This window comes from Mustelus asterias, unplaced genomic scaffold (assembly GCF_964213995.1).
Source record: "Mustelus asterias unplaced genomic scaffold, sMusAst1.hap1.1 HAP1_SCAFFOLD_107, whole genome shotgun sequence".
NCBI classification, from domain to species: domain Eukaryota; kingdom Metazoa; phylum Chordata; class Chondrichthyes; order Carcharhiniformes; family Triakidae; genus Mustelus; species Mustelus asterias.
In genome coordinates this window covers 176,137-198,698 of record NW_027590151.1, presented here as the reverse complement: position 1 = coordinate 198,698, position 22,562 = coordinate 176,137, and the positions used below count along the sequence as shown (strand labels likewise).

The window sequence follows — 22,562 nt, the reverse complement described above, 5'->3', positions numbered from 1 at the left end:
CGGGAGAGGCCGTTTACCTGCTCTCAGTGTGGGAATGGGTTCACTCAGTTATCCCATCTGAAGACACACCAACGGTTTCACACTGGGGAGAGGCCGTTCACCTGCCCTCAGTGCGAGAAGGGATTTGCTCAGTTATCCACTCTTCAGACACACCAGCGAGTTCACACCAAGGAGAGACCGTTCACCTGCTCTCAGTGTGGGAAAGGATTCACTCAGTTATCCAATCTGCGGAGACACCAGCGAGTTCACATGTGATTCCAGGGGTTGGATTCTGCTGTTATTGTTTCTGCTCTCAATTACATCCAGGACTGCATTTTGTTCATTCTCACAGTTGGTCACTGGGGAGAATTGGAGGCTCTCTGTCTGCTGGACTGGCCGGTCTCACCACTTTGTCTCCAGTGGGCTGATAATCTTTTAACCTTGTTTTGAATATCTGGCTTTGGATTTCTCAAGGATCACAGAGTGAAAGGGTGTTCGGAAGTTTAAAGATATTTTGTTCATAATACTGTTTGGAAGGCTCGCAAAGCACGCAGAGGGAGTAGTGAGCATGAGGAACTGAAAGAGATTAGTATTCGTGAAAAAGTAGCACTGGAGAAATTAATGGGGTTGGAAGTGAATTAATCGGCAAAAGCTGCTGATCTACATCCCAGAGTGTTGGAAGAGGTGGCTGTGGAGATAGTGGATACATTGGTGGTCATCTTTCCAAATTCTATAGATTGTGGAATGGTTGCTGCAGATTGGAAGGTGGTAAATGAAACCCCACTGTTTATGGAGGGAGAGAGAAAACGGGGAACCACAGACCCATCAGCCTGACATCAGCCGGAGGGAAAATGCTACAATCTATTGTACAGGATGTGATAACAGATGAATATGCATATTCAGAACAGGGGTACATCCCTCGTGCCTGCTCCACCATTCAATACGTGCACAGCTGATCTGATTGTAACCTCAACTCCACATTCCCGCCGACCCCCCGATAACCTTTCAGCCCCTTGCTTATTAAGAATCTGTCCAGCTCTGCCTTCAAAAGATTCAGAGACTCTGCGTCCACTGCCCTTTGAGGAAGAGAGTTCCAGATATTCAGACCCTCTGAGAGGAAGAAGTTCTCCTGTTATTTGTTTTAATCGAGCCGCCTCTTACTCTTCTAAACTCCAGTGGATACAAGCCTAGCCTGTCCAACCAATCCTCATTAGACAAACCAGCCATTTCAGGTATTAGTCCAGTAAACCTTCTCTGAGCTGTTTCCAATGTGTTTACATCTTTCCTAAATGAGAGCCATATTGTACACAGTACTCCAGATGGTTTCACCAATATCCTGTATAATCTCCCTACTTTTTTATTCAATTCCCTTCGCAATAAACAGCAACATTCTATTAGCTTTCCCAATTCCTTGCTGTACCTGTATACCGGCCTTTTGTGATTCACGCACTGGGACACCCAGATCCCTCTGCAATCCCAGCTCTGCAATCTCACACCATTTAAATGATAAGCTTCTCTTTTTATTCTTCCTGCCAAAATGGATGATTTGACTTTTTGCCACATTATATTCCATTTGGCGGATCTTTGCCCCTGTCTTAACCTATCTATATATTTTTGTAACCAAAAAAAGAAGATGCTGGAAAATCTCAGCAGGTCTGGCAGCATCTGTAAGGAGAGAAAAGAGCTGATGTTTCGAGTCCAGATGACCCTTTGTCAAAGCTAAAAGGCAGAGAAAGTGGGAGATATTTATACTGCAGGGTGAGGGAATTAAAGATGAGTCATAGCCACAGAAACCAGGGGAAAAGACTGCTCATAGCTGTCCACAGAGAGAATAAAGGGTGTGAATGGCCAAAAGAGAGAGGGAGGGGCGGGGAGGGGAGAGAGTAATGAATGGGACGAGGTAAGATTTAGCAAAGGGGGAGAAAAAGTCAGAGAAGGGGAATAAAGAAGGGGGAAAGAGTGGGAGGGAGGAAGAAAAATGAAGAAACAATAAAGAAATTAAAGGAATAAAGTATATATTTTTGTCGTCTCCTTATGTCATCTTCACAACTTTCCCACCTATCTTTATGCCATTAGCAAATTTAGCAACCATCCCCTCAGTCCTTTCACCCAAGTCTGAGGGCGAAAAGGGGTCACGAGAAATCATTGGCCAGCAGGATTAAGGAAAATCCCAAGGCTTTTTATACATATATAAAGAACAACAGGGAGAGGGTTGGCCCACTCAAGGACAGGGGAGGGAATCTATGTGTGGAGGCAGAGGAAATGGCGATGTATTAAATGAGTACTTTGCGTCTGTATTCATCAAAGACAAGGACTTGGTGGATGATGAGTCTGGGAAAGGGTGTGTGGATAGTTTGAGTCATGTTGACATCAAAAAGGAGGTATTGGGGTTCTTGAGAAACATTAAGGTAGACAAGTCCCCAGGGCCTGATGGGATATACCCCAGAATACTGAGAGAGGCAAGGGAGGAAATTGCTGGGGCCTTGAGAGAAATCTTTGTATCATCACTGGCTACAGAGGAGGTAAACACAGTAAGAAGTCTAACAACACCAGGTTTATTTGGTAGCAAATACCATTAGCTTTCGGAGCGCTGCCCCTTCGTCAGGTGGACTTGCAAAATCTCACTAGCTCTCCTGTCTGGAGACAATACACATCTCTTTCACTTGTGCTTAATGCTCTCTCCACTCACATTGTCTGTACCTTTAAGACTTGATTAGCTGTATTAGCTTGATTAGCATTCCAATCATTATTCTGTAAATTGAGTTTGTGTCTCTGTATGTCCTGTTTGTGAGCACATCTCCCATTCCACCTGACGAAGGGGCAGCGCTTCGAAAGCTAGTGGTATTTGCTACCAAATAAACCTGTTGGACTTTAACCTGGTGTTGTGAGACTTCTTACTGTGTTTAGCCCAGTCCAACACCGGCATCTCCACAAACAGAGGAGGTCCCAGAGGATTGGAGAATAGCCAATATTGTTCCTTTGTTTAAGAAGAGTAGCAAGAACAAGCCAGGTAATTACAGGCTGGTGAGCATTACATCAGTGGTAGGGAAATTATTGGAGTGGATTCTTCAAGATAGGATTTATTCCCACTTGGAAACAAGTGGATGTATTAGCAAGAGACAACATGGTTTTGTGAAGGGGAGGTCGTGTCTCACTAAATTGATTGAGTTTTTCGAGGAAGTGATAGAACATAGAACAGTACAGCACAGAACAGGCCCTTCGGCCCACGATGTTGTGCCGAGCTTTATCTGAAACCAAGATCAAGCTATCCCACTCCCTATCATCCTGGTGTGCTCCATGTGCCTATCCAATAACCGCTTAAATGTTCTTAAAGTGTCTGACTCCACTATCACTGCAGGCAGTCCATTCCACACCCCAACCACTCTCTGCGTAAAGAACCTACCTCTGATATCCTTCCTATATCTCCCACCACGAACCCTATAGTTATGCCCCCTTGTAATAGCTCCATCCACCCGAGGAAATAGTCTTTCAACGTTCACTCTATCTATCCCCTTCATCATTTTATAAACCTCTATTAAGTCTCCCCTCAGCCTCCTCCGCTCCAGAGAGAACAGCCCTAGCTCCCTCAACCTTTCCTCATAAGACCTACCCTCCAAACCAGGCAGCATCCTGGTAAATCTCCTCTGCACTCTTTCCAGCGCTTCCACATCCTTCTTATAGTGAGGTGACCAGAACTGCACACAATATTCCAAATGTGGTCTCACCAAGGTCCTGTACAGTTGCAGCATAACCCCACGGCTCTTAAACTCCAACCCCCTGTTAATAAAAGCTAACGCACTATTGGCCTTCTTCACAGCTCTATCCACTTGAGTGGCAACCTTTAGAGATCTGTGGATATGGACTCAACATTAAGAAGCATTTCGATGAGCACTTGAAATGCCATCGCTTACAAGGCTACTACTGACCAAATGGTGGAAGGTGGGATTAGAACAGATCGATGCTTGAGAGCTGGCACAAATTCGATGGGCCAAAGGGCCTCTTGCTGTGCTTTATAATTCTGAGGACAGAAATAGCCTTGTAAGCTAAGGCATTTCAAGTGCTCATCTAAATGCTTCTTAATGTTGAGCGTTCCCACCTCTCCCACCCTTTCAGGCAGCGAGTTCCCGATTCCACAATCCTCTGGGTGAAAATCTTTTCCCTCAATTCCCCTCTAAATCTCCTGCCCCTCACCTTAAATCTGGATGTTGACCCAGTGACTAAAGTTACTTGAACTAAGGATTCATATTTTTGTCCACCCCAATCAGGCCCCCCTCAGCCTTCTCTGAATTAGGGAGAACAATTCCAGCCTCACCAGCCTCTTCATGGCTGAAACTTTCCAGCCCAGGCAGCATCCTGGTGAATCTACTATGACCAGTGTTGTTATGTGATAAATATCGGATGGTTCTGCAATAAAGTACATTTATTATTATTTCTAGTCTTGTAATATAGTACTGTAGCTACGTCATATATTTCCAGTCAGAGTCATTACAGCACAGGAGGAGTTCATTGGACAACTCCAGTCCCTGCCGAGCAATTCTGTCGGTCTGGAGTGGGTCCCATTCTGTAACCCTGCAGCACCCATCCAATCACATTCAAAATTACTGACCATCTCTGCTTGACTCCCCTCACAGGCAGCAAGGTCAAGAACATGACCAATCACAACCCCCTGTATCTTAACCAATTTACAGATTTAGGGGAATGAGTGGGGAAAGAATGTTCCTTAGAAACTAGAATTTTAGTTCTGAATTTTGATCCTGCACAGACTGATTTCTGCCGCAAACTCCTTTACAGGATATCAGAAGGTTAAGATCCATAGACAGAAATCCCAAACCAAACATCACATCAAGATCTGATAGTCGTCAATTCAACTGGACCTCAACATCATCGACCTTTGAATCTAGAAGGAGAAATATTTCTGTTTTTTCTGCTTCAGAATGTTTAAACATCAGTGTGACTGGAAAGCACCGAGACACAAACACACACACCCGAGTGAGAGTGTTCCAGTGCAGTGAGTGTGGAAAGAGCTTTAACCAGTTACACAGCCTGAAAATACATCGCAGCATTCACAGCGGGAGAGACTGTACCCGTGTTCTGTTTGAGATTTAACTGATTGTTTAACCTGGAGAGTCACAAGGACACTCGCACCATGGAGAAACCGTGGAAATGTGGAGACTGTGGGAAGGGATACAGGTTCCCATCTCAGCTGGAAACTCATCAACGCAGTAACACTGGAGAGAGACCGTTCACCTGCTCTGTGTGTGGGAAGGAATTCACTCGGTCATCCAATCTGCTGAGTCACAATCTCACTCATATCAGTGAGAGACCCTGTAAATGCTCTGACATTGGGACTGGTTTCAAAAGCTCTCGGGTTCTGGTGTCCCACTGACGCACTCACACCGGGGAGAGACCATTCAGCTGCTCTCACTGCCCAAAAAGGTTTAGAAGGTCATCCCACTTGCTGTCACACCAGCACATTCACACTGAGGAGGGACTGTTTAGCTGCTCTCACTGCACAAAGCAGTTTCAAACATCATCCAACCTGCGGAAACACCAGCAAGTTCACACTGAGGAGTGGCCGTTCACCTGCTCGGTGTGTGGGAAGAGATTCACTCAGTCATCCAATCTGCTGAGACACCAGCAAGTTCACACTGGGGAGAGACCGTTCACCTGCTCCGAGTGTGGGAACAGATTCACCCGGTTATCCAGCCTGCAGAGACACAACGTCATTCACAACAGCGAGAGACCCTTTAAATGCTCTGACTGTGGGAGCGGATTCAAAAGGTCTCAGGATCTGATGGATCACCAGCGCATTCACACTGGGGAGAGACCGTTCAGCTGCTCTCACTGCTCAAAGAGATTTAGAAGATCATCCCACCTGCGGAATCACCAGCGAGTTCACACGAGGGAGTGGCCATTCACCTGCTCAGTGTGTGGGAGGGGATGCAGTGATTTATCCAGCCTGTCGTCACAAAGTCAATCACAGCAATGAGCGACCCTTTAAATGCTCTGACTGTGGGAAAGATTTCAAAAGTTCTCACCAACTGTTGGTCCACCAGCGCATTCACACTGAGGAGAGACCGTTCAGCTGCTCTCACTGCACAAAGAGATTTAGAACATCATCCTACCTGTGGGAACACCAGTGAGTTCACACCAATGAGTGACCCTTTAAATGCTCTGACTGTGGGAGCAGCTTCAAAAGCTCTCAGGATCTGGTGTCCCACCAGCGCATTCACACTGAGGAGAGACCGTTCAGCTGCTCTCACTGCACAAAAAGGTTGAGAACATTATACAACCTGCAGACACACCAGCGAGTTCACACCGGGGAAAGACCATTCACCTGCCCTTTGTGTGGGAAGGGATTCACTCAGTCATCCAGCCTGCTCAGACACAAAGTCACTTGCACTAATGAGAGACCATTTAAATGCTCTGACTGTGGGAGTGGATTCAAAAGGTCTCAGGATCTGGTGTCCCACCAGCGCGCTCACACTGAGGAGTGGCCATTCACCTGCTCTCTCTGCATAATGAGATTTAGAACTTCATCCAACCTGCGGAAACATGAGCGAGTTCACACCGGAGCGAAACCGTTCACATGCTCTCTGTGTGGGAAGGGATTCAGTGATTCATGCAACCTGCGAGAACACCAGCGAGTTCACACCGGGGAGAGGCCATTCACCCGCTCTCAGTGTGGGAAAGGATTTAGTGATTCATCCCTCCTGCTGAGACACCAGCGAGTTCACAAGTGATGACTGTTATTGCTGCTGTTGATCACATCCAGGACTGAACCATGTTCATTCTGACAGTTGGTGAAGTGGGAGGGTCGGAGGGTTTCTTTCTGCTGGACTGGCCGGTCTCACGACTTTGCTTCCAGTGGGCTGATGCTCTTTGAGCCTGGGAGAGCACATTTCACTGAAATGATCCACAAAAGCTGATGAGGGATATTTATTTTATCCTGGATAGTAAATAATGTTTTTCCTACCACTACAGGTAGATCTAAAATAAATACAGAAAGAACTGAAAAATCGCAGCAGGTCTGGCAGCATCTGTGGAGAGAGAAACAAAGATAACTTTTTATGTCCAATGTAACTCTACTTCAGAACTAAAGAGAGGGAGAAATGTGATGGGTTTGATGCTGCTGAGAAAGGGGGGAGGGGCAGGGAGAACAAAAGGGAAAGTCAGGGATTGGTTCGAGGGCGGGTGAGATTAAATGACAAAAATGTCCCGGAACAAAAGGCAAAGGGAGGTAATGGTTGTGGTAAAGAAACAATCAGAGTTTTAACAACACCAGGTTAAAACTCTTACTGTGTTTACCCCAGTCCAACGCCGGCATCTCCACATCGTAAAGAAACAAAGCATTGGTCCAGAGTAAGTGTTAATGGCAGAATAAAGGACAGCTCTGTCTGGAATCAAAGAAACATGAAAACAAGTTGCAGACTGGCACTCGGCAAATAAAAAACAAATCAAAATGGAGGAGAGAGTTCAGGGTGTGAAGTTGTTGAACTCAATGTTGAGTCCAGAAGGCTGTAAAGTGCCTCATCGGAAGATGAGGGGCTGTTTGTCCAGCTTGTGTTGGGCTTCTCCGGAACATTGCAGCAGGCCGAGGACAGAAATGTGAGTGTGAGAGCAAGGTGGTGAATTCTAATGGCAAGCGGAAGGTCAGGGTCATGCTTGTGGACTGAGCGGAGGTGTTCCACAAAGAGGACAGGGAACAGGCTACAGATGAATTAAAGAGAAACCATTTGTGTCCAGAACATTGTGAACATCCTTTTACTCTGGTTGTCTTTGATCCTCAAGTCATTTTCTGTTTGTTTTAACCATGTTCTGTTTCATTAATAAACTTTTATCAGTAAAAATTTGATTTTCCTGGACTTTTTCTGATTATATTGATGCACTTTCGGGAAAGCAGGTGAGAGGGGTTGGCAGGCTCTTTAACAGAAAGTGATCCCTCTAAGGTAATTGGCAAAGGAGCCAGAGGGGGAGATGAGATTTTATTTTATTTTTTGACACAGCGAGTTGTTCTGATCTGCCTGAAAGCAGATTCAATAGAATCTTTCCAAAGGGTAAAGATTTGAAAGGGAAGAATTTGCAGGGCTGTGGGGAAAGAACAGAGCAGTTGGATGAATCAGAGAGTCCTTTCAAAGAGATAGCAGGGGCACGATGGGCTGAATGGACTCCTCCTGCAGCCTGTCATTCTCAGCCTCCTGCTTTTGTGCAGGTTAAAAGGGGCAGATTTCAGTGCAGCCTCTTCCTGTATATGTATTTATAGAGACGGGTTTCTCTTTCGCTCTGAGAGACAGCTATAACAATTGGTTGGAGGCCCATTTCCCAGTCAGTCCTCCAGCATCTTCCTGTCTCTCTATTAGTGCGACGCCCAGGGCAGTTTCCCAACTGGGGCGCAGGCCCCGTTATTCTCAGCTAAATTCAGCCCTCAGCTCCGTCGCCTGGCTGTCATTGACACGAGCAATAGGGAGACAGAAAGGTGCCCCAGGCTCAAATGGGAAGTCGAAACTTGGGGCTTTAAATGAATTATTAGGACCTCTGTAATGATCAATAATTTAAAGAAATGAATTTAAACCCATTGAGTAAATGAAAGAATCACAAGACAAACTTCAAGTTTTATGACTTTTACTTTGACAAACTGGAAGCAACAATGAGTAAACACTTTTTGTAGAAACATAGCTCTTAAGCTGTAAAATTGAACTTTGCCCTTTTACTCTTAACACACTCAAATATCCCACTCAATGGTTATGTTTTACTCTGCCTTGGAATGTTGACACTCAATTCTCCAAGAATGAGTCCGGCAAGGTGACTTTTCACTCCCCAAGAGTGTATTTCCATTGTTTTCCTTTTCCAGTCTGGCAACCTTTAATCCCAGAACTGAATTTCACAGCGATGGTTTTAACACGAGCAAGGTGAATCTTCCAGCCTTGTTTCACAATTCTCAGAAAATTGCGACCAACATTCGACATCGGAGCAGAAGTTGGCCATTTGGCCCTTTGAGTCTGCTCCACTGTTTATTGAGATCATGGCTGATCTGTCTGTGTAGCATTCCACACTGTCATTCTACAGCCGATACTTTAGATTTCCTTATCCAACAAGAACTGGTATAAAGGCAAAATTCTGCTGCTGCTGGAATCTGAAATATAAACAGAAAATGCTGGACAATCTCAGCAAGTCTGACAGCATCGACAGAGAGAGAATAGAGACAACATTTTGAGTCAGGATGATTCTTTGTCAGAGGTGAATACAAGGAAAATCGGACAAAATTTATCCTGTGAGGGTCAAGAATTGGGAAGCAATTATTAAACCTCCTCTGAACCACTTTCAATGCATTTGTATCATTTCTTAAACAGGAGACAAAGCTGCACCGAGTGTTCAAGATGCAGTCTCAGCAACACCCTGTATAACTGAAGCATAACATCTTTACTACTGTGTTCAATTTCTCTCATAATAAAGGATTGCATTCCATTTGTAAGAAGTTTAATCTATTTGTATTGAGATTTATGGGGTTCTCTTGTTTACAATAACCTCCCTAATCATAAATCACACCAGGTTCCAGTGTCTTAACCATATGGCTAGAAAGAATACTTTAAATCGTGAATTCAGAAAGTTAATTAACCATTAAAAATGTAACAAGTCAGAAAGATAAAAAACAGAGTGTCGATTAACAGTGAATAGAGAAAGTTTAACATTAACAATTGAACGGACTTCTCTGTGAACATATCTCCCTCCACCTCTCTCTACCAAATTGGCTTCTCAAGACCACTTCTTTATACTTTAAAAATGTCGAAAGCCCATCTTAGCCAATTCCCATAAATCTTCAATTATAAACTAAAATAGACACGAGTTTTCAGATGATTTGAAAAGAAATGAACTGTCTGCTGAAAGGGTTAACTTTTCTACAGAACCTAAAGGGATGTGGAGTGAGCAGAAAAATATTGGCCCTCAATAATCCCACTTTACACAAGTATAAAAATCAAAACAAACTAGATTGTAAACTTCAGCTCTTAATTTCTTTGTTATATTCCATAACCTAATTATTTTAATTTGATCAGTTTTTGTTAGGGATGGATAACTTCTGTTCTTTACAAACTGCTTCACTCATTTTGTTGATTCCACATGGGCTCGGAGAATCAGAACCCAGACTCTATCATCCTTATCCTTTTTCCCCTTTTGCCACCACTCCCTCTGTTTTGCGGGAGGCTCATGGGGTTTCCAATTAGACCGAATCATTTTATCACAAAAGTAAAATACTGCGGATGCTGGAATCTGAAAAAACAACAGAAAATGCTGGAAAAGCTCAGCAGGTCTGACAGCATCTGTGGAGATAGAATAGAGCCAATGTTTCAAGTATGGATGACCCTTCATAAGAGCTGTTATGAAATGTCTTCCAGACTCGAAACGTTAGCTGTATTCTCTAATAATTTTATCGATAAGTTTCTTGTTCTTAGTTTCCAAATAGCAGGTAAGAGACCTGTCCAGTACCCACTCGAGCTCTGATTTTTCACTGGCCATGCTTGGGTCGGATTATAGCCATTAGAATCAACTCTCAGAGATCTGCTTTTCAGTCCAGTGCTACTTGGAGTATACCGTTACTTCACTGACTAATGGGTCACATGTCCCTCACAGTTCTCATCACAAATTTGGGATAAAATAATTTAAACAATGCCTGAGAATGCTTTTTTAACTTCTTAACTAACTATCTGCCACTGTTTGTTGATTGGTCAGACCTCCCGTTCACAGATTCAGGTATCTCAGCCGCTGAACATCAGCCGGTCCTGGAATAAGTTTAATTCAAACTCATTCTGAATAAATCGTCTCACCAGGTCCTCTGTCGGGGCTTTGCTAAGCAGCTTTAATGGTTCATGATTGCAGAAACTGAGCAGTCACAGGAATGTGGTCAAGATAGTCCAGTCCCATAATGCCTCACATTCAATCTGCAGTCCTTCAATTATAACAGAATATGTGGCTGTATGTAGCTGCCTCGGCCACGATCAGCGCCAACGCTGCCTTCCTGAACTGCTACAATGCCTGAGGTGTAAGTACACCATAAGAAATCTCACAATGCCAGGTTAAAGTCCAACAGGTTTATTTGGTAGCAAACACCACTAGCTTTCGGAGCGCTGCTCCTTCGTCAGGTGAGTGGGAGTTCTGATCATAAAAAATCCTGTTTTGTGAACAGAACTCCCACTCACCTGACGAAGGAGCAGCGCTCTGAAAGCTAGTGGCGTTTGCTACCAAATAAACCTGTTGGACTTGAACTTGGTGTTGTGAGACTTCTTACTGTGTTTACCCCAGTCCAACGCCGGCATCTCCACATCGTGTAAGTACATCCACAGTGATATTGGGGAGAGAATTCCAGCTACACATTCCAGACTTTCACTGGACTGTAGGTGGATACCAGATTGGTATATTCCATTCAACCACACCTAAGGTGAGTTATTCCAATTCCTTTATTGTCCAGGACAATATATTCACAATATCTTTAAAACAGAAATTAAACATTCCCATTTGATTTCAGGTACTAACATATTCTGTTAGTTTGTTCTTTATTGTCGATGTCAGGCTGGGGTTGCTTCCCTTGTTTCCCTCCCCAAGGAGGTTGAGGGGAGATTTAATAGAGATGGACAACATTCTGACAGATTTAGATAAGGTGGACAAAGAAAAGCTGTTCCCATTAGCTGATGAGACAAGGACGAGGGGGTCACAGATTTAAAGTTTTGGGTCAGAGATGTAGGGGGGGATGTGCGGAAGAATATTTTGATGCAGCGAATGGTAATGACCTGGAACTCGCTGCCTACGAGGGTGGAGGAAGTGGAGACAATAAACAATTACAAAGGAAATTGGATGGGCGTTTGGGAGGTTTCAAACAGAAATGCTGACTAAATATCTCTGAACTTCCTCACACCCGGTCACTCTGTGATCCTTGAGAAATTTAAAACCAGGTATTTGCAACAAGACTCAAAGAGCATCAGCCCATTGGAGGCAGTTGTGAGACCGGCCAGTCCAGCAGAAAGAAACCCTCCGACCCTCCCCATTGACCAACTGTGAGAATGAACAAAATGCAGTCCTGGATGTAATTGAGAGCAGAAACAATAACAGCAGAATCCAACCCCTGTGAACTTGTTGGTGCCTCAGCAGCTGTGATGAAATTCTGAACACTTTTTATACACTGAGCAGGTGGACAGTTTCTCCCCAGTGTAACTTCACTGATGTCTCAACAGGTGGGATAACTGAGTGAATTCCTTCCCACACTCAGAGCAGGTGAATGGTCTCTCCCCATGTGAATTCGCTGATGTCTCTGCAGGTTGGATAACTGACTGAAACCCTTCCCACACTGAGAGCAGGTAAATGGCCTCTCCCCAGTGTGAACTCGCTGGTGTCTCCGCAGGTGGGATGACCGAGTGAATCCCTTCCCACACTGAGAGCAGGTGAATGGCCTCTCCCCAGTGTGAACTCGCTGGTGTCTCCGCAGGTCGGATGACCGAGTGAATCTCTTCCCACACTGAGAGCAGGTGAACGGCCTCTCTCCAGTGTGAATGTGCTGGTGTTTCTGCTGGGTGGATAACTGACTGAAACCCTTCCCACACTGAGAGCAGGTAAATGGCCTCTCCCCAGTGTGAACTCGCTGGTGTCTCCACAGGTCGGATGACCGAGTGAATCTCTTCCCACACTGAGAGCAGGTGAACAGCCTCTCCCCAGTGTGAACTCGCTGGTGTCTCTGCAGGTCGGATGAGCGAGTGAATCTCTTCCCACACTGAGAGCAGGTGAATGGCCTCTCCCCGGTGTGAACGTGCTGATGTGTCCGCAGGTCGGATGACCGAGTGAATCTCTTCCCACAACGAGAGCAGATGAATGGCCTCTCCCCAGTATGAATTCGCATGTGTGTCCATAGATTGGATAACTGGTTGAATCCCTTCCTACACCGAGAGCAAATAAACAGCCTCTCCCCAGTGTGAATTCGCTGGTGTCTCTGCAAAGTGGATAACACAGTGAATCCCTTTCCACACTGAGAGCAGGTGAACGGTCTCTCTCCAGTGTGAACTCGCTGGTGTGACTGCAGACTGGGCAACAGAGCGAATCCCTCCCCACACTGAGAGCAGATGAATGGCCTCTCCCCAGTGTGGCTGCGCCGATGAGCATCCAGCAGAGAGGGGGCTCTGTATCTCTTCCCACAGTCCGCACATTTCCATGGTTTCTCCATGGTGCAGGTGTCCTTGCCTCTCCCTTGGGTGGCCAATCAGTTGAAGCCTTGTCCACACACAGAACACGGGTACAGTCTCTCCCTGCTGTGAATGGTGTGATATTTATTCAGGCTGTGTAACTGGTTAAAGCTCTTTAGTCAGTGCACTGGAACACTCTCACTCGGGTGTGGCAGTGTGTTGCTGCTTTTCCACTCACTGATGGCCGAAGTCTTTTCAAATCCAAGTGGAAGCTTTAATCTGAAGCTCGGTGGCCAATTTCCGCATTGAGACGTCACAATGGAGCGCTGCCTAAATCAGCCAATCGGAATTACTGGGCTTCGTAGTGACGTGTCGGGGTTCCATGGCGCAGGCCCGGCTCGCGGACCCGGGAGCCCCGCCCCCGCCCATTGTTCCCCTCCCCCTGCACCTCCTCCAGCCACGGTTTCCAGGCAACCGGCTGGCGGCTCCGGCCAGAGCGAGAAGCCGCTCAGTGATCTCCCCCTCCCCCCTCTCTCTACGGCGGCTGCTGCTCCAAAAAGAGATCGAGAGCGACCGCTGGCGGCAGCCGCACTGCGCCTGCTCCGGACAGCTCGGCTCAGCAGCGCTCTCTGCGCCTGCTCCGGACAGCTCGGCTCAGCAGCGCTCTCTGCGCCTGCGTGCTGGGCTGCCAGCTGAGGGAGTAGGGGAGGGGACTTTGCAAAATCTCTTCCCATCATTTTCTTCCCAGTCCCGCAGTTTGATTTGAAACAGAACAGCTTCTGTTTGTAGCTTCACCACAGACTCAAACTTCATCCTCTGGACAACATCTGTGAGGAAAACACTTTCTTTCTCCCCCTGGGAAATACAGAGAGTTGTGGGACTCTGGAACTGGAATTGGAGCCAAATATGGTGATGGGGGGAAATGTTTGTGATTTTGTGGAACCTGTTTTATTGTCTGAGCTTTTTAAAGTGAAATTTATCCTGTCTATTCAAATACTGTTTGTCTGTTAATGCATGATTCATTGATGTTGATTTTAATTTGATTATTGCAAGATTTATTAGAAGGTGAAATCTTTCCCTTTGTTTATTCCATTGGGTTTGTCTGGGAATTTGTTAATTTTAAGGTTATTGTATTCATAGGGATCATAACAACATTGATACATCTAGAGTTATTATAAGAACATCAGAACTAGGAGCAGGAGTAGGCCATCTGGCCCCTCGAGCCTGCTCCACCATTCAATAAGATCATGGCTAATTTTTTTGTGGACTCAGCTCCACTTACCTGCCCGCTCCCCATAACCCTTAATTCCTTTACTGTTCAAAAATGTATCTATCCTTGCCTTAAAAACATTCAATGAGATAGCCTCAACTGCTTCACTGGGCAGGGAATTACACAGATTCACAACCTTTGTGTGAAGAAGTTCCTCCTCAACTCAGTTGAGTTATAGAAGATCAGCCCTCATTCTTCGAAACTTTGAGAGAATAGAGGCCCAGTCTCCTCTGAGGAAACTTCCACCCTTCCAGGGATTTGTCGAATGAACCCTTGCTCCACTCCCTCTATTGCAAGTGTATCCTTCCTTTAGTAAGGAGACAAAAGCTCCACACAATACTCCAGGTAATGCAGGGAGTGTGTGGGACAGTTATTTACAGCTTTCGGGGAACAAGATAGAAAATAATGCTTCATAGAAATTAACAAATGCCAATTGTAGATTCTATCCTTAACTGACGGTGATGAAATTTGTAAACCTCTTTTACAGGATCTTCAAAGGGGGAGAATTTGCAGACACAAAATTCAAATCAAGCATCAAGTGAAGAATTGACAGAGTCACTCGATTATCGGGATCTGAATATCATTAGCCTTTGAATCTCGAAGGAGAAATGTCTTTCTGTTCTGTTTGCTTCAGAAAGTTTTAAACATCAGTGTGACTGGAAAAGCAGCAAGACACAAACATCTGGGTGAGACTGTTCCAGTGACAGTTACATAGTTTGAAAGACCATCACCATTTACACCAGGAAGAGATTGTACAGACGCTTTGTGTGGCCACCTCAGCTGAACAACAAACCTGGAGACAGGGACACCCACACCATGGAGAAACCGTGGAAATGTGGGGATTGTGGGAAGGGATTCAAATCCCCGTCTCAGCTGGAAATTCATCGACGCAGTCACACTGGGGAGAGACCGTTCACCTGCTGTGATTGTGGTAAGGGATTCACTCATTCATCCCACCTGCTGAGACACCAGCGGGTTCACACCAAGGAGAGGCCATTCACCTGCTCCGAGTGTGGGAAGACATTCACTACTTCATCTGATTTGCTGACACACCAGCGAATTCACACTGGGGAAAGGCCATTCACTTGCTCTGAGTGTGAGATGGGATTCAGTCGGTTATCTCACTTGCAGGCACACCAGCGAGTTCACACCGGGGAGAAGCCATTCACCTGCTCTGATTGTGGAAAGGGATTCTCTCACTCCTCCAACCTGCGGATACACCAACGCGTTCACACTGGGGAGAGGCCATTCACCTGTACTGAGTGTGGGAAGGCATTCATTGACTCATCAAGCCTGCGGATACACCAACGAGTTCACACCAAAGAGAGGCCGTTTACCTGCTCTGAGTGTGGAAAGGGATTCAGTCGGTCATCTTTCCTGAAGGCACACCAGCGGATTCACACTGGGGAGTGGCCACCCACCTGCTCTGAGTGTGGGAAAGCATTCATTGATTCATCCAGCCTGCAGATACACCAGCGTCTTCACACTGCGGAGAGGACATTCACCTGCTCTGAGTGTGGGAAGAGATTCAGTCGGTCAACCTACCTGCGCAACCACCAGCGAGTTCACAAGTGATGACAGGGATTGGATTCTGCTGTTATTGCTGCTGTTAATCACACCCAGGACTGAACCATGTTCATTCTGACAGTTGGTGAATTGGGAGGATCAGAAGGTCCAGCTCTGCTGGATTGGTCTTTCTCACAACTTTGCTTCCAGTGGGCTGGGAGAGCACATTTCCACAAATGAACCACACAAGCTGATGAAGGACATTTATTTTATACTGGATAGTAAATCCTATTTCTCCTTCAAGTAGCTCTAAATTAAATACATTTGTCTCTGTTCCATTGAGTCTACAGCACAGGGCCAGGCCAGTCGGCCCAATTGGTCTGTGTCAGTATTTATGCTCCACATGAGCCTCCACCCACCCCTCTTCATCTCCCCCCCATCAGCATATCCTTCTATTCCTCTCTCCCTCATGTATGTATCGAGCTTCCCCTTCAATGTATTCATGCTGTTCACCTCAACCACTGGCTGTGATAGTGAGTTCCACATTCTCACCACTCGCTGGGTAAAGAGGTTTCTCACTGAAATCCCTATTGGATTATTGAACCCCTTCATAATCTTGATTCCATCAGTCTTCAGTTTTCCAGAGAAAAGTAACACCAGCGTTTTCAGAGGGTTAAATGCTCTCAGTTCCGGGATTATTCTCATGGGGTAAACTGGTCAGTCCCATTGCCCCGTTCTATCCCTTTATCCTTTCAGTTCTATTTCCTGCAAGTGTCCGTCCATTTTCCTTGTTAAATCATTCATTGCCTCTGCTTCCACCACCCTCACAGGCAGTGAGTTCCAGCTCATTCCCCCTCATTGCATAAAACATCCCTTTCTCACATCCCCCTGCATCTCTCGCTAAGAATATATAAATCTGTGCATCTCATCCTTGCACCATCAGCTAATGGGAACAGCTTTTCCTTTTCACATTATTTAAACCTATTTTAATTTTGTACACCTCGAGCAAATCTCCCCTCCATCTCCTTTTCTCCAAGGAGAACAATCCCAGCTTCTCCAGCCTAGCCTTGTGGATAAAATTCCTCATTCCTGGAACCATCCCGGTAAATCTCCTCTGCACCCTCTCAAGGACCCTCACGTTCTTCCAAAAGTGTGGTGACCAGAACTGGGCTCAGTGTTCTGTTGTGGCCTCACCCAGAGCTTTAGAAACTATCAGCATAACCTCCCTGCTTTTGTTCTCAATTCCTCAGTTTCTGAAGCCCGAGATCACATAGTCTCCAGATGGGAATGGTCAACATTTTTGCTTGAACATAAAATGCATTTTAACAACATTTTTTAAATGGCCGAAGAAGATTTTGACCAATGAAGGAAAGAGTTGTTGACACAAAAAGAAGCCATTTTGACCTTGCTCTCTCTGTTGTCGGCAAGATGTTGGAAAAAATTATAAGGGATAGGATTTATAGTTATTTGGAGAGTAATGAATTGATAGGTGATAGTCAGCATGGTTTTGTGGCAGGTAGGTCGTGCCTTACTAACCTTATTGAGTTTTTTGAGAAAGTGACCAAGGAGGTGGATGGGGGCAAGGCAGTGGACGTGGTATATATGGATTTTAGTAAGGCGTTTGATAAGGTTCACCATGGTAGGCTTCTGCAGAAAATGCAGATGTATGGGATTGGGGGTGATCTAGGAAATTGGATCAGGAATTGGCTAGCGGATAGGAAACAGAGGGTGGTGGTTGATAGTAAATATTCATCATGGAGTGCGGTTACAAGTGGTGTACCTCAGGGATCTGTTTTGGGGCCACTGCTGTTTGTAATATTTATTAATGATCTGGATGAGGGTATAGTTGGGTGGATTAGCAAATTTGCTGATGACACCAAAGTCGGTGGTGTGGTAGACAGTGAGGAAGGGTGTCGTAGTTTGCAGGAAGACTTAGACAGGTTGCAAAGTTGGGCCGAGAGGTGGCGGATGGAGTTTAATGCGGAGAAGTGTGAGGTAATTCACTTTGGTAGGAATAACAGATGTGTTGAGTATAGGGCTAACGGGAGGACTTTGAATAGTGTGGAGGAGCAGAGGGATCTAGGTGTATGTGTGCATAGATCCCTGAAAGTTGGGAATCAAGTAGATAAGGTTGTTAAGAAGGCATATGGTGTCTTGGCGTTTATTGGTAGGGGGATTGAATTTAGGAGTCGTAGCGTTATGTTGCAACTGTACACAACTCTGGTGCGGCCGCACTTGGAGTACTGTGTGCAGTTCTGGTCCCCACATTACAGGAAGGATGTGGAGGCTTTGGAGAGGGTGCAGAGGAGGTTTACCAGGATGTTGCCTGGTATGGAGGGGAGATCCTATGAGGAGAGGCTGAGGGATTTGGGATTGTTTTCGCTGGAAAGGCGGCGGCTAAGAGGGGATCTTATTGAAACATATAAGATGATTAGAGGTTTAGATAGGGTGGATAGTGATAGCCTTTTTCCTCTGATGGAGAAATCCAGCACGAGGGGGCATGGCTTTAAATTGAGGGGGGGTAGTTATAGAACCGATGTCAGGGGTAGGTTCTTTACCCAGAGGGTGGTGAGGGATTGGAATGCCCTGCCAGCATCAGTAGTAAATGCGCCTAGTTTGGGGGCGTTTAAGAGATCCGTAGATAGGTTCATGGACGAAAAGAAATTGGTTTAGGTTGGAGGGTCACAGTTTTTTTTTAACTGGTCGGTGCAACATCGTGGGCCGAAGGGCCTGTTCTGCGCTGTAATGTTCTATGTTCTATGTTCTATGTTCTAAAAGAGAATCCAGAATGTTTGAGTCTGGGAAATGAAATTAAAAATGAAGCTGCAGCTACAACAGAGCAAGAAGAAGACATTTCAATGTGGAATTGACTGGAATATTCTCTCTGGATTTAAACAATGGAGGAACTGCAAACGTGGAAGAAAGTAAAGTTCAAAACGTGCATTCTGAACAGACTGTTTTCAAAACTGAAGTTGAAAATTCACAAATGAACAGCAATGAGGACTCTCCTCTTGCAGGAGGAACTTTGCACGATAATTATTATAAGAAGAAAAGTTTCAGAAAACACTGCAAGCAGTAATTTCCATCTTCAGTGGACTGAATTCCTGGACATGGAACCCAGCAGTGTGCTGTTACCAAGCTGGACTTGTGAATGTGAAGTGGACAATGGAGGGATTATTATGTCTATTGCAGGTTATAAGGTAATTAAACATTAGACTTTGGAACGGGAGTTGGCCATTTGGCTCTTTGAGCCTGCTTCACCATTTGATAAGATCACAACTATTTAAGTATACAACATGTTGTACGTTGTTGAAAGCAAAATACTGCGGATGCTGGAATCTGAACCAAAAACAGGAAATGCTGGAAAATCTCAACAGGTCTGACAGCATCTGTGGGGAGAGAGAAGAGCCAATCTTTTGAGTCTACATTGTAATGTTTCAAATGGGATAAAAGAGGATGATACATTTTCATTTCTTCATGGGGAAGGTGTTGCAAAGATCTAATTTCATAATTCCTAGGTTTTAGAAGTATGAATTAGTTCAACAATTGCTCTTTTAAAAATTTAAGGTAAATAGAAAACCTGCATTGAGAATCTGACAGAAACACCCGAAGGGGATTCACATTCACAAGGCGTGGCCCATGTTGGTTTAAGATGTCAAAACTTGAAGGGTAAGAAGTGTAAAAGGGCAGCTGGGCTCTTTTAGCTGGAGACCTGGAGACTACGGGTCTGACAATTATTGCTCTGTCTTTGTTACAGATCGGAATTCTTCATGCAGACCTCAGGAAAAAAAGGTTTAGTTTTGAAGCTAAATATCTAACAGACATTCCAACAGATGTGTTAGCACGGGGATAAGTGAGCCCTGGTTGGAATTCTGGGTGTTTCTCACAGAAAGCAAGCAGTTTGCAGTTAGCTTGGAGGCCGTCAGCTATGGGACCAGGAGCTGTGAACCAACTGTAGGACCAGAAGCCACTGGGTCATTAGGAACCAGGGGTGCTGCCAATGTTTAAATCCCTCAGTAAAGAAGGCAGCGAAGCCCACGGTTGGACTGAGGAGTCCACAGTTTTGAGGCCTCAAAGGAAAGTTGGAGAATTGTTTAGCCAAAAGCTAATGGAAAGAGCCTCCATAAAATCTTGGAGCCTGGAAAATAGCTGGAAAAGTGAGGAAAATTAAAGTGAATTCTGCAGAGCTCTGACATACCTTTGAGAGTCCCAGGAACAGAATTGAACTTTCAAGATATCATTAAGTATAAAGAAACTTTTGGGATGAGTTTAAAAAACAGGTTTGTACCATAAGTCTTTATTGACTACAGTATTCAGTTTGTAGTGCTGTATTCTTAAATTTTATTTTGTTTTATATATACAGTAAAGTTTGTTTTTGTTCTAAAATGTTAAATCTTTTCATGTAATTCTTTTAGTTAATCACTGGGTGTTCACAATTTTCTTTGAACGTTAATTGTCCTGACCGGGATCACAAAACATTCACACAAACAAAGAAGAAAAAATGTGACTTTCCTCCTTTTGTACAAAGCATTACATATAAAGCCACCCCTCTCCTCAGAACCACAATAAGTTGTTAATATTCTCTTCATGAAATAATCTGATAATTGAAAGACTTATGCTGTGTTCATAGAGCTGGCTTTTAATATTTTGTTTTATAAATTTTGTTCTTGTTTAAAAATGTGGAATCTTGTGGTGCAATTCTTTGTTAATCACTGGGTATTTGAGTTTCTCTTTAAACATTAACAATCCTGATTAGGATCAGAACAATACACAGCAACATATTTCAAAATGAATCAAAGAAAAAAAATGTCCAAAGTATTACATTATAAGACACCGCTGTTCTCGGATCCACAATAATTTCTTAGCTCGAGCACTTACTTTAGTGAAACAATCTGACAATATGAATAAAATTTATACTAATTGTCGTCCCTTCTAAAGCAGGAGGGCGATCGCCCGGCACAGAGGGGAATTTGGGATTTCTCCCTTAGACCAATTGGCAGGGATTCTACCCTCCAACCACCTGAAGTGAATTCTTTACATGTTTGCGTAGCTTTAAGACTGGTTGCTGTGTTTACCTCTGGGACGGAAGGGTAGCACACTGGTTAACACTGTTGCCTCACAGCGCCAGGGACCCGGGTTCGATTACTGGCTTGGGTCACTGTCTCTGTGGAGTTTGCATGTTCTCCCCATGTCTGCGTGGGTTTCCTCCGGGTGCTCCGGTTTGTGCGCCGGACTGTGGCCACCAGGGGAATTTCACGGTAACTGTTTCCCCGTCATTCCTGAGATTCATTCACCGATTAGTGCTTTTCCAATCCTGTCTTTTTTGTGATATCCAGATCTGCTAAATATACTTACACCCTGATTCAAAACTTGACAAAGTCTGACTATGCTTCATAGGCACCCATCAGAGCATCTTTCTTGTAAATCTCATCAATGAAACCGAGTAAAAGATCCAAGCCTTGATCAGTGGATTTCCAGCTCAGAAAATGTTTTGCTGCCAATTTTCCTTTCGTTAGGAAGTGACAGTGCCAAGGCCAGACCTGGTTTTCTCATTGTTAGGGATGTAACCATGTCCACATCGCCACTTCATTCTTCCACTGGTCGTATGGTTCAGGCTCCGAGAACAGCAGCGGGTCATCAGACCCTGACAATTCCCACTGGCTTTCATCTCTCACAAAAGCTGCTGGGATTGTAAACTTCTGTCTGAAATATACTTTCCTCCAGTTTCCAAACTTCACCATTGGACAAACACTCTCTGTGACCATGTTATAATCCTGACAGCCTTATGGTGAAGGAAGAAACTGGAACCAATCTTTACTTGGAATACATTTAACTCCCAACTCTTTATACATACTTTCTTCAAACAGACTCATATAATTATTTGATCAAAGCCCTCCATCTGTACATTCTTAAACTCAATTGATTCAATTAACACCCATAGTCAGGGCAGGAATCTGGGTTCAATTCCAGCCTCGGGTGACTGTCTGTGTGGAGTTTGCATGTTCTCCTCGTGTCTGTGTGGGTTTCCTCCAGGTGCTCCGATTTCCTCCCATCTTCTAAAGATGTGCCGGTTAGGTTGATTGGCCGTGGTAAATTGCCCCGTAGCGTCAGGGGGATTGGCAGGGTAAATGTGTAGGTTTACTGGAGTGGGGCCTGGTTGGGATTGTGGTCGGTGCAGACTCAATGGGCCAAGTGACCTTCTTCTGCACTGTAGGAATTCTGTGATTAAAAAAAGGTCTCTAAGCGGTGTGAACTTGTTGGTGTGTCAGCAAGTTGGATGACTGATGACCTTCCCTAAACTCAGAGCAGGGGAATGGCCTCCCCTCAAAGTGGACTTGCTAGTGTCTCAGCAGGTTGGATGAATCAGTGAATCTCTTCTCATACACAAAACACATCAAAGGTCTTTCCCCAGTGCGACCACATTGGTATTTTAGCAGACTGGATGACTCAATGAATCCTTCTCTTGGAGCAGGTGAATGGGTTCTTCCTGCTGTGAACTCGCTGGTGTGTCAGCAGGTTGGATGACTGAGTGAATCCCTTCCCACATACGGAGCAAGTGAATGGCCTCTCCCCAGTGTGAACTCGCTGGTGTGTCAGCAGATGCGGTGACCGTGTGAATCCCTTCCCACACTCAGCGCAGGTGAACA

At 45.0% G+C, this 22,562-nt stretch overlaps 2 protein-coding genes across 2 annotated transcripts in view; one reads left to right on the top strand and one right to left on the bottom strand.

The window, feature by feature from the left end:
- The window catches only part of LOC144484431 (uncharacterized), a 40,273-nt gene extending 24,289 nt beyond the window's left edge, over positions 1 to 15,984 (top strand). Inside the window, exon 3 of the mRNA XM_078202964.1 lies at positions 14,897 to 15,984. Coding sequence (XP_078059090.1) covers positions 15,226 to 15,984 — 759 coding nt within the window. The 5' untranslated portion in view covers positions 14,897 to 15,225. The remainder of the gene's footprint in view (positions 1 to 14,896) is intronic.
- Positions 1 to 22,562, bottom strand: part of LOC144484438 (uncharacterized) — a 156,495-nt gene that overhangs the window by 35,570 nt on the left and 98,363 nt on the right. Inside the window, exons 17-18 of the mRNA XM_078202970.1 lie at positions 12,298 to 12,806; positions 1,229 to 1,238 (exon numbers count right to left, since the gene is read on the bottom strand). Coding sequence (XP_078059096.1) covers positions 1,229 to 1,238; positions 12,298 to 12,806 — 519 coding nt within the window. The remainder of the gene's footprint in view (positions 1 to 1,228; positions 1,239 to 12,297; positions 12,807 to 22,562) is intronic.